We start from the raw sequence: 14,427 nt of genomic DNA, 5'->3' as shown, positions 1-14,427 counted from the left end.
TCTCTGTTGTTTGTTGTTCTTTAAATTAAAAACTCTACTATTTCCTAGGTTCTTCAAGAAGAGATTCTGCTTAGAAAGCAAAATGTTGATCAGGCTATACAAAATGGTTTGGAACTTCTCAAGCAAACTACAGGTGAGGACCAGAAGGAAATGAATATTTAACCAACAAAACCAAGTAATGTATGACCCAACATGAACTGGGGTGTTTTTGCGCAAGGGAGGGGGATAAATAGGAAAATACTGTAGTGAACAATGTTCCCTCTAAGGCATGTGTGTGCGTGCTCGCATGTTTTTTGTTGTCCGCTCAGTTAATTTTAGATCCCGCTCAGGTTTAATCAGGAAGGTCCCTCTCTGAATGTATGTGTGCTCACATTGTCTTGGTACTGCCGCCCAGAACAAAACTCATTCTGCACAAAGACCAAAAAAAATTAGAGAGAACACTGGTAGTGAATCTCAGAAAAGCTCATAAATGAACTGAGTTATAAGTGTACCTTTTGCCATAAGAGAGGCTGCTTCTCTCCCCCTAGAGCTAGTACTGTGGGAAAGTTGCATTCCAATTGCACACAGCATGTCTGGTTTGTAGACCAACATATTCTACATTTTCCAGTATCTAACTCCATGAACTCTCCAAGAAATACATAGTTTGGGGCTGGAAGGAGGGAGTGGGGGAAACCTATTTCAAATTTAGAACTTCTATTGTTCACAAAAGGAAAATCCAGTGTAGGGAACAGTGCAGTTTATATTTTGACTTTCATTATACGTTTATCAGTGGGGGTTGGATTATTCATTAAGGGGAAAACTACAGTATTTTTTACTAGTAATTATTGCTGTCAATTGATTAATCATCTGGCTACTAATAGATTCATTGATAATTTGTTAAAAGGTTAAATTGATTTGCATATAACAACATCTGAATATAAGAGCCTGCCTGAAGACACAGTGGTTGTGCGCATGACCGGTGGCGAAGCAGGCTTCTGCCTGCCTCCCTGCGCATGGCAGAGCAGGGAGTCAGAGGAGAAAGACCTCTGGTATTCCTCAATGCACCACGCCAGGAGTGCAGTGCATTTGAGGGATCCTCCCTCAGCCAGGTGTGCTTGCCTCCCCGCTCTGTGGGCACTCAGACTGTGTGCCGTCTGAGCGTACACATGACCCCGGCGCTGGGGTTAAGGGCCAAGGCAAAAAGTCAGGCTACCCACAAGGGCAGTGCTGGGATGGAGCTTGATCCTGGCGCTCCACACAAGCAACCCAACCCAGGCTGGGCTTCCCTAGCCTGGGGTGTGCTGCTTGTGAGAACAGCCTTACTGACTTTCATCCTGACCAATGGTGCACCTGCATAGGCAACAAATCTGTTCTCGCACAAGAAGGTTGCAGAGCTTCACAAAGTTGTGGCACTCCACAATGTTGCACACCTACTGGCAGAAGACCTCCCTTGGGACATCTGCAGGTTTATGCTACAAGGCTGTGTAATGAGGGTTGTGACAGTCATTGTGCAACAACCTTGTGCAAAAATGTTGTTGAACAGCCTTGAGCAATGATGTTGTGGTGCAGTTGCTGCACAACTTGTGAAAATCTGCTAACACAAGGACAAATCCTGACCAGGTGTTCTTTTCTTTGTGCAACATCCTTGTGCTACATCCTTAAGCTAGCACAACAGCATTACCGTAGCATAGCACTAGTCTGTAACACAAGCTCCTGTCATAGTAGAACTATGCCATAGCAGTGTCCTTCCACCTTAGGATGTTAGCCACTGAAAGGAGGTCGGAGTTTCTTTTAAGTGTTAGATAACTTAGAGTTTAACAGCCAAAAACTGCTACTCATTGTTAGAAAGAAAGGCTATCAGCCTCCTCCAAGCACTGCAATGCTACTGCTGAGTTCCCATGTCCTGAGAGGTATCCTGAACAATGTAGCAGCTGCAGCCTGAGTAATAAAGATTGGGTCCTCCCTACATATACACAGTGCAGTGTCCATGCATAGAAAAAAAAGTGTTTGTGTTAGTTTGGTCAAAAAAATAAATTTCTTCATTTCTTTAGATTTGGTTTTTTATTTGTTTTACCCCTTTCATATTGCAGGTGATGAAGTAGTCATAATTCAAGATAAATTGGAAGGCATTAAAGCGAGGTACAAGGACATCACCAAGCTGAGTTCTGATGTCTCCAAGACTTTAGAGCAGGCTTTGCAGCTTTCAGGTCAGCTGCATTCAACTCATGAGGAGCTCTGCACTTGGCTTGACAAAGTTGAAGTGGAATTGCTTTCATATGATACTCAGATACCCAAAGGTGAAGAGTTGACTCAAGCACAAGAAAGACAAAAGGTGGGTGTTGTCAGCCCCGGTATCTGCCTTCCACCCTGCACAAGGACAGTTGCCTTGTTGGTGAGGCCTCAGAGACAGGGAAGGAGGTTAAATTCACCCTGTTCCTCCTCTTTCCGTGTGGGTCAGGTCGCAGTGCTGGCCTCTCCATCAGAGAACCACAGGCCTATCTTTTACACATCAGCTTCCTCATCATGGGCCTGGCTTTTTTAAAAGGCTGAGTTGCAGGCTGGACATCCAGGCTCTGCCCTTCCTTGTCCCACTCCAAGTTGCTTTATTAATTCCTCCAGATCCGATTCAATTCCCTTGGCCCCTCTGCCCCCACCCCCAGCCTGACTTTCTCCCACCCATCCCCACTCCCCACATCCACCTCATCAGATGGTGCTATCTGGCGGGTGTCCATGGCATTGCCATGGCACATTGGTCAGTCTGGCTGCCCAGGCTGAATGTGCCTTCGGAGTTTGCTGCTGGAGAGACCCCCACCATTCTGGTGGTGCCATGCTGCATCCCAGTCACCTCCATGGTGCCTCCATAGGGGCTGGTGAGTGGCGCAGCTGGGGAGGCCATACAGTTATAGACAAAGAAGACCTTTGTATGTCCATCTCTTCCATATAGGTTAGGCATACTTATGTGAGATTCTATTTGACTAAACTAGTAGCGAGGGCTTTGGGTTGTATCTAACAACTTAAGAAGTTGTTCCAAACATGGAACCAGTTCTGTTCATGGAGAACGGGTTAGCATGATTTTTGCTGCTGCTGCCCATCCCCTCTGCAGGCTTCTGTGCCCCGGAAAATCAGTTCCAATGGATTTAGAGAGCCACCAAAAGAGGATGGCCTGCAGCATGGGGACCTGCAGCAGGAAAGGGTGAATTAGAAAAACCTGCCCCCCTCTCCAATTGCACAAACAGAAGCTATTCTTTCTGCAGAACAAATAGTTAGGGCACAGCCCTTTGCATCTTGCCTTTGCCAGTTTAGTGTAGCTGAAAGACTGCAGAACCTGTACTGAGGAGACTTAGTTTAAATACCTTCTGTGGGTATGTCACTTGACCTACCTCCTGGGTTTATGGTGACAATAAAATGGGATAAACCATATAAGCTGTCCTGACAGTATTGGCATGGTGCAAATGTTATTTTTATTTTTATTTATTTTAGAAATTTAGACTTCACCTTTTGTTAAAGAGGGAAAATAACTTCAACAAGAGAAGTTTTTTAAAAACTCATTTCAATAAAACATTAAAACACAATGTGCCACTTTGGATGAGATGCAGCCCAGCACCCTGGCATCACCAACATATGTCCTGCTGCAGTGTCAGGGTGTCCCCTTAAGAGACTCCCTTAATCACATGAGAGGGTGTTTATCTGAATTGCTCCTCTACAAGCACTCCAAATACCTGTTTAAACATGTGATTATTCTTCAGGAGCATTTAGATTTCTGGCCAGCTCACTATTCTACACTATTATTAACATTAAATGGAGTTGTGTGCTTAGTTTACATGCCAGTGGCACAACTCCTTTGCTTCACAAAGTAGGATAATTGTCATGTGCAGATAACACTGGTGTGATTATTATAAGATATGGAAGTTATAAGTTAACCACATCAAAGATGTATCCACATCAAAGATGTATCCATGGCACACTTACTATTCAATAATCACAGTTAAAATATATATATTTTTACTGTAAATATAAGTAAATATAAATATAAAGCCAATTGTTCACTTGGCTATTAAGATATTTGCTTGACACTAGAATCAGTGGCCAACATCCAGTCTAATGTGCTGTGAATACATAGCATGTGCTACAGAGGAGGGGTGATTTTTATCCCTTTCCCTCCGTGGCTGACTGTGACTCTCTGTACAACCCTCAGGGACATATTTTTGGGTGTTGCAATCAGCTATAAAGGGGAAATTGCTCCTCTCCCATAGCGTGTGTATGATGACTTGGTTGGTCTAGAAGTTGGCCAGTGACTATGTACTCATTTTTATGTGATAATTTGATGTTCTTTTCGCCCTTGATTTTATTCAATTGGAGAAACAATTGCAAAATGTAAGAAATATATTGGATTTCTTCCTCTGGTTTGCTTGACTGGCAACTCTGTTTAGCCCCAAGGATTGTAGTCTGCCCTATGGTTCTCAAGAATGTATTTAAATAGTAAGTTGTCAAAACTTCCCTTCAGGAATCACCTGCTTCTCTGTCAAGTTACTTACAATAACAAAAGCAAAGGCAATTGTTGTCTCCAGCTTTAATTCACAAGGAAAACATTCCAGCTCTTTCCTTCTAGACTGAATAAAAAATTGGGGGGGGGGGATCAAACGTAAACACCATGTGGTACCTTTGAGTTGTACATATTTTGCTTCTATGCCAACATGCTTATTACAAACATACTTTTTTTTAGGAACTGAAAAAAGAAGCAAAAGACAATAAAAGCTTATTGGACACTCTCAATGAAGTCAGCAGTGCTTTGCTAGAACTGGTGCCATGGAGAGCAAGGGAAGGGATTGACAAAATGGTAACAGAAGATAACAAACGGTACAGATCAGTGACGGACACGATAACGCAGAAAGTGGAAGAGATTGATGCTGCTATTTTAAGATCACAGCAGGTAACAAAAACTCCTTGTTTCCTTCTGTATACGATGGAAATATCTAGGAATCTGTGCCTGAATATGAAGTTGAGCATCATTTTAGTGGCATACATTTGCCAAATTTACACAAGAATTTAAACCCAGCTTGGAAAGGCCTTGGTCATAGTTTTCAGACTTGGGTTCTAAACCAAAGCAAATCCAGACATTGTAGCCATCCACAGTCTTGTTTACTCTGAAATTACAGATCAGTTCATACTGGGTAGTGTTATGAGTGGCATCCTGCAGTGATTTCTGCAGGAATTTCTCCAGACAAAGAACTGTAAAACTCAAACCTTGTAACTTTTGTAATTGATTCTGCTATGTAGGTCAAATATCATCTTGTGTAAACAGTTGCTTAAAGTAAAAATGCTTAAGATAGCCCATGGATAGGGTTTCTCAGGAAAGACAAAACATTGTTTGCAATGGCCAGAATTATTAAAGCTGTTGATTTGTTATTTTTTGGCCCTTGAATTTAGTGTGACTCAGTTCATATGCCTCTCTTCTAAAAAACAGAATGTTTTGGCCAAATAAAGATTCTGATTATAAATGTGAAGTGACTGCAAGTGTTTATAAAGGCCTGTTTGAAGTAGATTAAACAGCATGATAAAGAATTACTCATGAGTAATGTAGAGAAATTTCAGGCCTACATAATTTATTTTCAGCCATGATTCATGATCAAGTAATAAGACACAACAGCATAACCATTAAATTTCACTTTTAAGTTTGATGATATGAATGAATAGTATAACAGTGGCTCTGTAGCCACAAAAATATAAATCACCAGCTTTCCTCAAATAGCTTAAATGGTTCATTTCTTGTGTAACTAGCATATGTTGACAAAAGAATATTTTTGAGTTAATTTGGTCAGTTTGTTAGGCTTGATGAGAAATTCTGCATAACTAAAATTTGCATATGCTTTCACCAATAGAAGTTGATAAAATAAAAGCTGTCACCTTATCTATGTTTATTGTCTGTCTTTCAGGATTGTAGTATAATGTAGTAGTAGCCAATGCCGCACAGAGCATCTGTGAGCTCTTTGGGGCTGGCGGTTACCTCGCCCCACCTTCTGCCCCAGTCTCTGCTTTTGGGCCCAGCCACCTCTCCTCCCCACTGCCACTTCTGCCCCCCCTTTCTTTCCCCCCTCCTGGGCCTTGCCTCCGCGGCCAGGACAGGACAGGCCCGCCACCTCTGGCATCCATGGCCGGGCCACCGCCATGGCAACCGATCCTCCTGGGTGTGCCTCAGCCAATCAGGCGCATCCGCCACCCAGCCAATCAGCTGGGCTCTGGGACGCACATTCCAAGGCATACCCAGGAGAACTAATATACTAGATAATATAATGTACAGTGGCTGACATATAGACTAACAAACCACTTGCACAAATGTGTTGCACTTGCTAGTTGTGCTAAGTCTCCTGACTTACAGCTCCATTCCAGACTAGTGTTGTGCTAGCGCAAACATCCTTGCTCTTGTGCAAAAAGGTGCACAACCTGTTCCTCTTGCTGGGAAACCTCTTCTTCCATCCATTGACATTGCAGGGATCGTTTGCACAAGAGTGTATCTTGGGGATTTTGCCCAGTTCCATGATTCTCTTGCAGGTGCACAACTTTGTTCATTGTGCAAGTGATTCATTAGTCTAGATGTCGGTCACAGAAATTTATTTTATGTATTCACAACATAGTGCTCATTTTTAAAGGAGGCCTCGCAAGTACTGTATTTACTGGTGTGGCATGGGAATGTAAGAAAGGTCTCGTATCCAGTCAAGGCAGGTTAGATGACCACTGCGAGGTGGGAAACAAAGCTAGGCAAGAAACTCTTATGTATGACATTGTGTTCAGAAAATCAGGTTTGAAAGAAATGAAAAAACAAGACTTGAAGTGTTTTGCATACTAACTAAAAGGCAGTGATTCTCAGTTTCTTGCAAGTCTTGAGCTAAAACATGGCGGGCAATGTTGTTTCTTCCTCATATCAAAGGATCCTTGGGGTCAGAGGCCTTATTGAGGCCAGACATAGGAACATAGGAAGCTGCCATATACTGAATCAGATCATTAGTCTCTCTAGTTCAGTATTGTCTTCACAGACTGGCAGCAGCTTCTCCAAGGTTGCAGGCAGGAGTCTTTCTCAGCCCTATCTTGGAGATGCCAGGGAGGGAACTTGAAGCCGCCTGCTCTTACCAGAGCGGTTCCATCCCCTGAGGGGAATATCTTACAGTGCTCACATTTCTAGTCTCCCATTCAAATGCAACCAGGGCAGACCCTGCTTAGCTAAGGGGACAAGTCATGCTTGTTATCACAAGACCAGCTCTCCTCTCCTAGAGGTTGGATTTGACCTTTAAGCTGCCAGTTGGCTATCTCTGCTTTAGATGTTCCCCACATCGGATGCAGATATGTGGTGAAAATTGTTACATACAACTACCAGGGGCTGTCTAGAAAGTACTGAACCATGCAGAAGTCTCTGCCCAATCCTTATCTCTTGTTTGCTGGTGCAGCAAACCATAGGCCAGAGGTAAGCAACCTTTTGCACTTCAGCTGTTTTTTTAAGTACAACTCCCATAATCCCCAAGCAGTATTTATTGTGGCTGGGGATGATGGTAGTTGTAGTTCAGCTGGAGTATCATAGGTGGCTTACCTTGCCATAAGCTCAAGTGGTAAGATCCTCTTTGAACGGGCTCTGGATGTAACATGGTGAACTTCTTTTTTTAAAAAAAAAAGTTGGCGCATGTCATGTCATCATACCCTAACTCTAACCAGCTCTTTAAAAGTTTCCAGCACTAATATATTTTTATTTCAAATCATATCCCCCAAATAAAACCCCAGCTATTTCCATCTCTGACATAATATCCCCAAACATATGAAGAAAACCAGTTTACTGTTAGATTCCCAGTTTGAGAAATGCTCAGAAAGGCCAGTGTAGCTTCACTACATGGCGTCCTGGTACCTTTCTAAATGTTTTAGATGTGTTAAGGCCCTCAGCTTCTTTCTGCCCAGATATGTGAGTCAGATATGCCTATTCTGAAATGTAAACTAGTTCAAACTGAAATTATTTTGGTAATCTATTAACAGAAGTGGTTTTTTCCAAAATTTCCCCACTGTACAGTAAAACCCAGAAATGGCTATTTCAGAGTCAGCCTTATTAACTTGAATGCATTATTCATTTCTCAGTGGATTATTGCAAAACTTTAATTATAAAGTATTCTACAAAAAAATCACTTTATCCAAGGAAACTATATAGATTTATTCAAAATAATCACTGTATTGAGGCAGAAAACTGATCTTAAAGGCAGACTGGCAAAATGCTAGATTAAAAAATGGTATTAATATTACCTTTGATGTTGTAAGAGTTCTGATAGGGATTTCTAGTTGGAGTATAAATTACAATGTGGCTCTGACATTTCCTGGCATCCCATTGTAACATGTCTGAAATAAGCTGATTTAAATGTACTGCTCAGTGCCAATGAGAGCTGTAGAGTTTCCTGAAAGAAAAGAAACTGTCCAGGGATTATAAGTCACTATCTTATATTCAATCAGAGCAATCAACCACCTAACTTAGGACTCTCAGCTCTGACCCTCAAATGATCCCAGGACACTCTCCTGGTGAACGTCATAATTCTTCAGCAAAAGACTTTCAAAGAGAGACTTCATTTATTGCTGAACTAAAATGTATCATCATTTGATTATGTTTGTTTTGGTCTCAGTTGGGATCAAGGCTTCTTTCACTAAAGCAAGGAAGGTGGTATTATTGACAACTGCTGCTGTTGTGAGGGGCCATTGTGTTTCTCTTGTATACATTTGAGCTTTGCCTAAAAATATCACAGGGGTCTTTTTTTGTATTTTGGCCTTTGGGGCTAACTCTACACATTTTCCTCTGTGAATTAATCCATCTGTGGGTGAGTGTGCATGCAGATGCACACTCTTTTTTATGTGTTCTGCAACAGAGTGGTATGGCTTCTACTCTGAAATTGGTCCCAGGCTAGCTAGCTATGTCAGTTAGAGGACTATCTCAGTTCTGCTACTACCTGAGAACAAGCAGGGACTGAACGTGCAACTTCCTAAATGTAAGAAATGCAGCCCACCACTGAACGATGATTCCTGTATCTCAGACTTGAAATGAAAGTAAGGATACTTTTTTCTTAAAAGTCAGTCTCTCTTACTTTTGTGTCCTTTCTTCAGTTTGATCAAGCAGCTGATACTGAATTAGCTTGGGTGGAGGAAACAGAAAAAAAGCTGATGTCTCTGGGTGATATTAGGCTTGAACGTGACCAGACCACTGCTCAGCTACAGATTCAGAAGGTAAACAAATGCCATTCCTTCTGTTGCATGTAAATCAATGGCTGTTGCTTTTTCTGCCATGATTTAATTTTCAACCCATCATAAGTGCATGCTTCTGCTCTGTGTCCTAATGCCCCATTATTTTATTATCTTTAGGCGTTTACCATGGAGATTTTAAAACACAAGGATACAGTAGATGAACTGGTTGCATCCGGGGATGAGATTATGAAGACATGCACAGAAGAGGAGAAACAAACTATGAAGGTGATATGACACTATTTAAATCTTTGTCTTGTTTTATTTGCAATATTTCTATCCCACCCTTTCGGGTTAAAAAAATATCAGGGCAGTTTACAGTAATTGAATACAAAAATAAATTATGGTACATTAAAACAAACTTAGCAGAACAAAAGCTATGTAAAAGCCAGTTAAAACTTAAATATTTAAAGGACTTAGGCAAATAGAAAGTACTTCAGCTGGTGATATGAAAACCTCCATAGGGAGAGCATACCATAGACCAAGTGCCCTCCTTCTATGTTCCAGATGCGTCCACAGGGCTTGCAATTAAATTTCTTGCATTTGCTTAGCATTAACTTGGAATCTCTGTTGGCATCATTGATTCCCAAACTGTGTGCTGGGGTCCACTAGTGTATTCTGAGAGGGGCTAAAGTGTACTTTGAAAATTTAAGCCAAAATTATGTTGATTCTGTGGCTGTTAGTCTGTAGACCTAATGCAATGCTGATCCCCAACCCCATCTCTTGCAATATGTAGGCAGTGGGGTAATCTCAAAGGAAAGGGAGTAAGCATGCATTGGGATTCCTCTAAAAGGGATTGTGCTATAGCTGACAGGCATGGGAGAATCCCAGAAACATCACCTTTTTCTGGAAAACATAGTCTCTGAGAGTTGTAAGCCAGAAAAAAGATACCCCCAAGTTTGAAAAGTTTGAGAAATTGGTCTAACATTAGCCTCAGCTTTCATATCCACTATTAAGAGCTTTTACCTGACCAAATGGAGATATGAAAACATGTTCTTAAGAAATACTTTTCCTTGCCTTTGGTCCAGGTTTCTCAGTCAGTACACGGGCTGATTGTAACATTATCAGCATGTATTTTGGGATGAGAAGAATTGCTCCCTATTCTTACACAGTTCTCCACCTTCATACTTTCATTATACAACCCTCTCCTCCCATTTTGGAGCACTCCTGGCAGACAATGCTTGTGCTTTGTTCTTCCTGAGCTATAGCTGGGACCAGCTGCTCCTAGAGTCAGTCAGTCTGAGGGGGAGCGGATGATGGAATAGAACATAAGAACAGCTCTGCTGGATCAGGCCCAAGGCCCATCTAGTCCAGCATCCTGTTTCGCACAGTGGCCCACCAGATGCCGCTGGAAGCCACAGGCAGGAGTTGAGGGCATGCCCTCTCTCCTGCAGTCACATTATACAATACCTAGTTGATTTATTCTTATCATGGTAGTGGTAGTTGTGGGTGGGCTAGTTCCCTCTGTATTCTTCCAGCAACTATTTAGTCCTTGAATTTATAGTTGTTTCCAAAGTGGGTTTCCCATATCTACTAATAGTTACAATATATAGGCCTTCCTTTATAATAGGCTATCTTCTGTCTAGACCGCCTGCTGCCTGGGGTTCATCATACTCTTCCCTTGATTTTGGGATTACTTTTGGATGAGTATCATTCCTGGTTGTGCTTCTCCTTAGCACTTTTTGGTGCTTGCCAGACTTCTTTCTCTATGCTCATTCAAAAGCAGTTAGTCTGCTACTACTGTAACACATATGTAGGCAGGGGGCAGGACGGGGAGGACAGTTACATACTTTGGCTACTGTAGCTATGGCACAATAATCTTAATTTGATAATATGCTTGAGGTACATGTCAGGGACACCGTCAATAAGTGGCATACACTGAAGTATTAATTTATGGTTCTGTAAAACAGGGTGCCAAATTGCTCTTGTGAAGACAGGTATCCCAGATTTACACCATAATCTTAAAAAATCTTTTATTTTAGTGTGGTTTCATGCATGATGGTGTAACATTTTATAACTGACTGGACTGTGAGTCTTATAAATGTATTCAACCACAGGATAAATATTTTGTAGTTAATTTCTTTAACAGAAGAAACTGGAAAGCCTCTTACAGAAATATGATGTGCTCTGTCAAATGAACTCTAAGCGGAACTTGCAGCTAGAACGGGCTCAGTCTTTGGTTAGCCAGTTCTGGGAGACTTATGAAGAGATTTGGCCATGGTTAACTGAAACAGAAACAGTCATCTCGCAGCTTCCAGCTCCAGCTCTTGAATATGAAACTCTAAAGCAACAGCAAGAAGAACATCGGGTAAGCTTGCAGGCATTTCATCAAATGCAGTTAAACCCAGACATCAAATTAAATCCAAACCGCTTCTTAAAATGGTAGAGTTAGCAGACCATACTGCTCAGGTGTTACATTTTTGCTCTATTTAAAAAGTTTAAATAAAAATGGAGTGTGTGTGTGTGTGTGTGTGTGTGTTTTTGAGACCAGAGAAGCAGCCAGTCCATAAGAGCTGATTTAGGTGAATAGCAAAGCCTGCCTCAGAACCAGGAATTAGGAACAGATATTATTTAAGGGGTGATAATTTTAAACTGTAACCAAAAAGTAGTTTATGTTTTCCAGCAAAAGCTGGAGAGAAATCAAAGTTTAAGACACACATTCTAAGAGTTTACTTTAAAAGCAGTGTTTTGAATGTAAAAGAACATCCTGGAAAGTGTAGGCACAACACAAAACAACAAAAGATAACTGGCAAAAAGAGGTCAGCAATGTAAATGATTTATTAGGTAACTGCATTGCAAAAGTTGCCAAGTTGTATACATATAAATATAGATAATTCCCTAATGTTTGATTGCTGTAAAAAGCACTCAAATCAAACCCCCAAGGCATCATGAACCATACACAGTATGCAGGAATATACAATATTTTTCAGATTCACAGAAACATGTGCTTCAAAATGGATAAAATGTTCCTGCTCTGCTCCATTGTATACTAAACCATCCCTTTTAAAGTATTAGTGAGAGACCCAACTTTTCTAGTTTTCTAGCATACAGGATTGGAAACAGAACAATCTTTTTAAGGCCCATGGCTCAATGGATGTATCCAGTGTGAATTATACTTTGCCCTAGCATGCAAAGGGTATTTGTTGAGACTTCCTTGCCAATTGGATGTGTTGGACATGCAGACAGCTTACAATGTGGCAGTGTGTAAGGCTAAGATACTGATAAGTGTTTTGCTTTGCTGTAGCAACTGCGAGAGTTGATTGCTGAACACAAGCCTCATATAGATAAGATGAACAAAACTGGACCTCAGCTTCTGGAGCTGAGCCCACAAGAAGGATTTTCAATCCAAGAAAAATATGTAGCAGCTGATGCCCTTTACAGTCAAATTAAAGAAGATGTCAAAAAGCAAGCTCAGGCACTGGATGAAGCCATTTCTCAGTCTACACAGGTAATGCTATATATTGAAAGAGCAATTAGATTCCCTCAGGCGGATGTTGCCATCTTATGTCAATATGCTCAAGGTGCATACTACGCTTATCAGGAATCTAGTCCGTGAAATGGCATGTAAACGCCCACGTTTCTGTGCAAAGTTTTGAGTTTCCTATTTGTCAAGGGAGTGGAACATTCGTTTTGGTAAAGCTAACCTTCTTAGCAAAAATAGAATTGGATTATCTCAAAACAATATTTCTATGGCAAATGTCTTGATCAACTCTTAAATGAAACTGTTATGAAAATATGCTCAAATAATAGCCACTGTGATATACAGGAGGGCCTCAATGCCTGCGGAGTCATTATCCACAGATTCACATAGATAATCCATGGTTGATGTAAATGACCTCTGCATATGTGGGGTGGGGGGGAATGGGAAATGATGTCGACCTCACCTATCTGTGGGTCAGGAGTGGCCGGTAATGACTGCGGAGGTCATTTCCGCCCGCCGTTTTGTGTTTTGGAGCCTCAAAATGGCTGTTTTTTAAAAAGAAAAGACAAAACCTGACAATTTTCAGCCAATTGCAGGGCATTCAGGGGCACAACATGACTCAGGGGGAGCAGCAAAGCATGGAGGGGAGCTTCCCCCGCATCCCCCTCCATATTTGTCTGATTTTTGGCGACTTTCTCAACAACCAGGAACCTAATCCCCGTGATCACATAGCCTCCAATGACTCAATAATCATGATTTCTGTATCTGCGGTTGCAGCCAGGAATGGAACCACTGCAAATATCAAGCTCCTCCTGTAGCTGATTTATTTTAGAATGTATTAATCTCCTTTTGTGACATCTCAAGGTGATGTACATAATAAAAGTTGCATGAGAAACAAAATAAAATCCACAATATATACCAAAAAACACCATGAATAAAAACATCCATTAATATTCAAAATAAAACAGAACCAATTTAAAAAACAAATGATTCCAAGCATCAGTCAAGTATCAGCTTAGAATGGGGAGGCTCACTTTCAAGTCCCTGCTCTGCATAGAGATGATGTTGAGCCATTCACGGCATCTTGTCGTAACCTATTTTACAGGGTGGTTATGAGGATACACTGATCCTGTATGTCACCCTCCGTTCCTTGGAGGAAGGGCAGGATCAAAATGGAATGACTGAATTTTTTAAAAAACTGTATGGACATTACATAACACTTGATGATAAAATCAGTGGCAGACATTCCCCATATCCCCTTTGGGGACACACAAGGTTTGGAAATTAGCAGTGCATCTTCTTCCGCAGTCTAGCTATGCAACCCTCAGGGGACACATTCCTTTAAGTGATTGTCTTTTTGGATGGAGGAGGGAGCAGTGAAAATCACTCACCCTTACACCTCCACTGGGCTGAGGAAGAAGGAAGATGTGCTGCTAATTTCTAACCTCTTTGCACCCCCACAGGGCTTTTTGCATTGTTGCAGCACTGCGGAGAATGTTAGCCAGTATCAGTAGCAATGTCATCTGTCCATGTGGACAATCAGTGGCTATCTGGTGCAGGGCAGTCAAGGGTTTATCGTGTTAACCTTGTTAAAAATAGTTTGATGGAGCAACGGATGCACTCACTTTCTCTAAAACAACCCCATGAATGTCAATCTCTCTTAAACTGTGAGAAATCTCCTGACACCTGAAGCTAGTGTGGTTCCCTAAGTCCATGTGTTTAGTAACTTCTCCCTCTTTCTTGGTGCTGAAGACAGTGATTTTTCATGCCCT

At 41.5% G+C, this 14,427-nt stretch overlaps 1 protein-coding gene across 32 annotated transcripts in view; it reads left to right on the top strand.

Annotated features, from left to right (window-relative positions):
* DST (dystonin) overlaps positions 1-14,427 on the top strand; it is a 488,434-nt gene that overhangs the window by 402,846 nt on the left and 71,161 nt on the right. For all 32 annotated transcript variants that reach the window (XM_053286451.1, XM_053286446.1, XM_053286475.1 and 29 more), the window contains 7 exons: positions 49-133; positions 2,070-2,311; positions 4,703-4,909; positions 9,100-9,219; positions 9,355-9,462; positions 11,324-11,542; positions 12,479-12,682. In XM_053286451.1, coding sequence (XP_053142426.1) covers positions 49-133; positions 2,070-2,311; positions 4,703-4,909; positions 9,100-9,219; positions 9,355-9,462; positions 11,324-11,542; positions 12,479-12,682 — 1,185 coding nt within the window. The remainder of the gene's footprint in view (positions 1-48; positions 134-2,069; positions 2,312-4,702; positions 4,910-9,099; positions 9,220-9,354; positions 9,463-11,323; positions 11,543-12,478; positions 12,683-14,427) is intronic.

Source organism: Hemicordylus capensis, chromosome 1 (genome assembly GCF_027244095.1).
Source record: "Hemicordylus capensis ecotype Gifberg chromosome 1, rHemCap1.1.pri, whole genome shotgun sequence".
Lineage (NCBI taxonomy): Eukaryota > Metazoa > Chordata > Lepidosauria > Squamata > Cordylidae > Hemicordylus > Hemicordylus capensis.
This window is presented reverse-complemented; position numbering and strand designations above follow the sequence as displayed.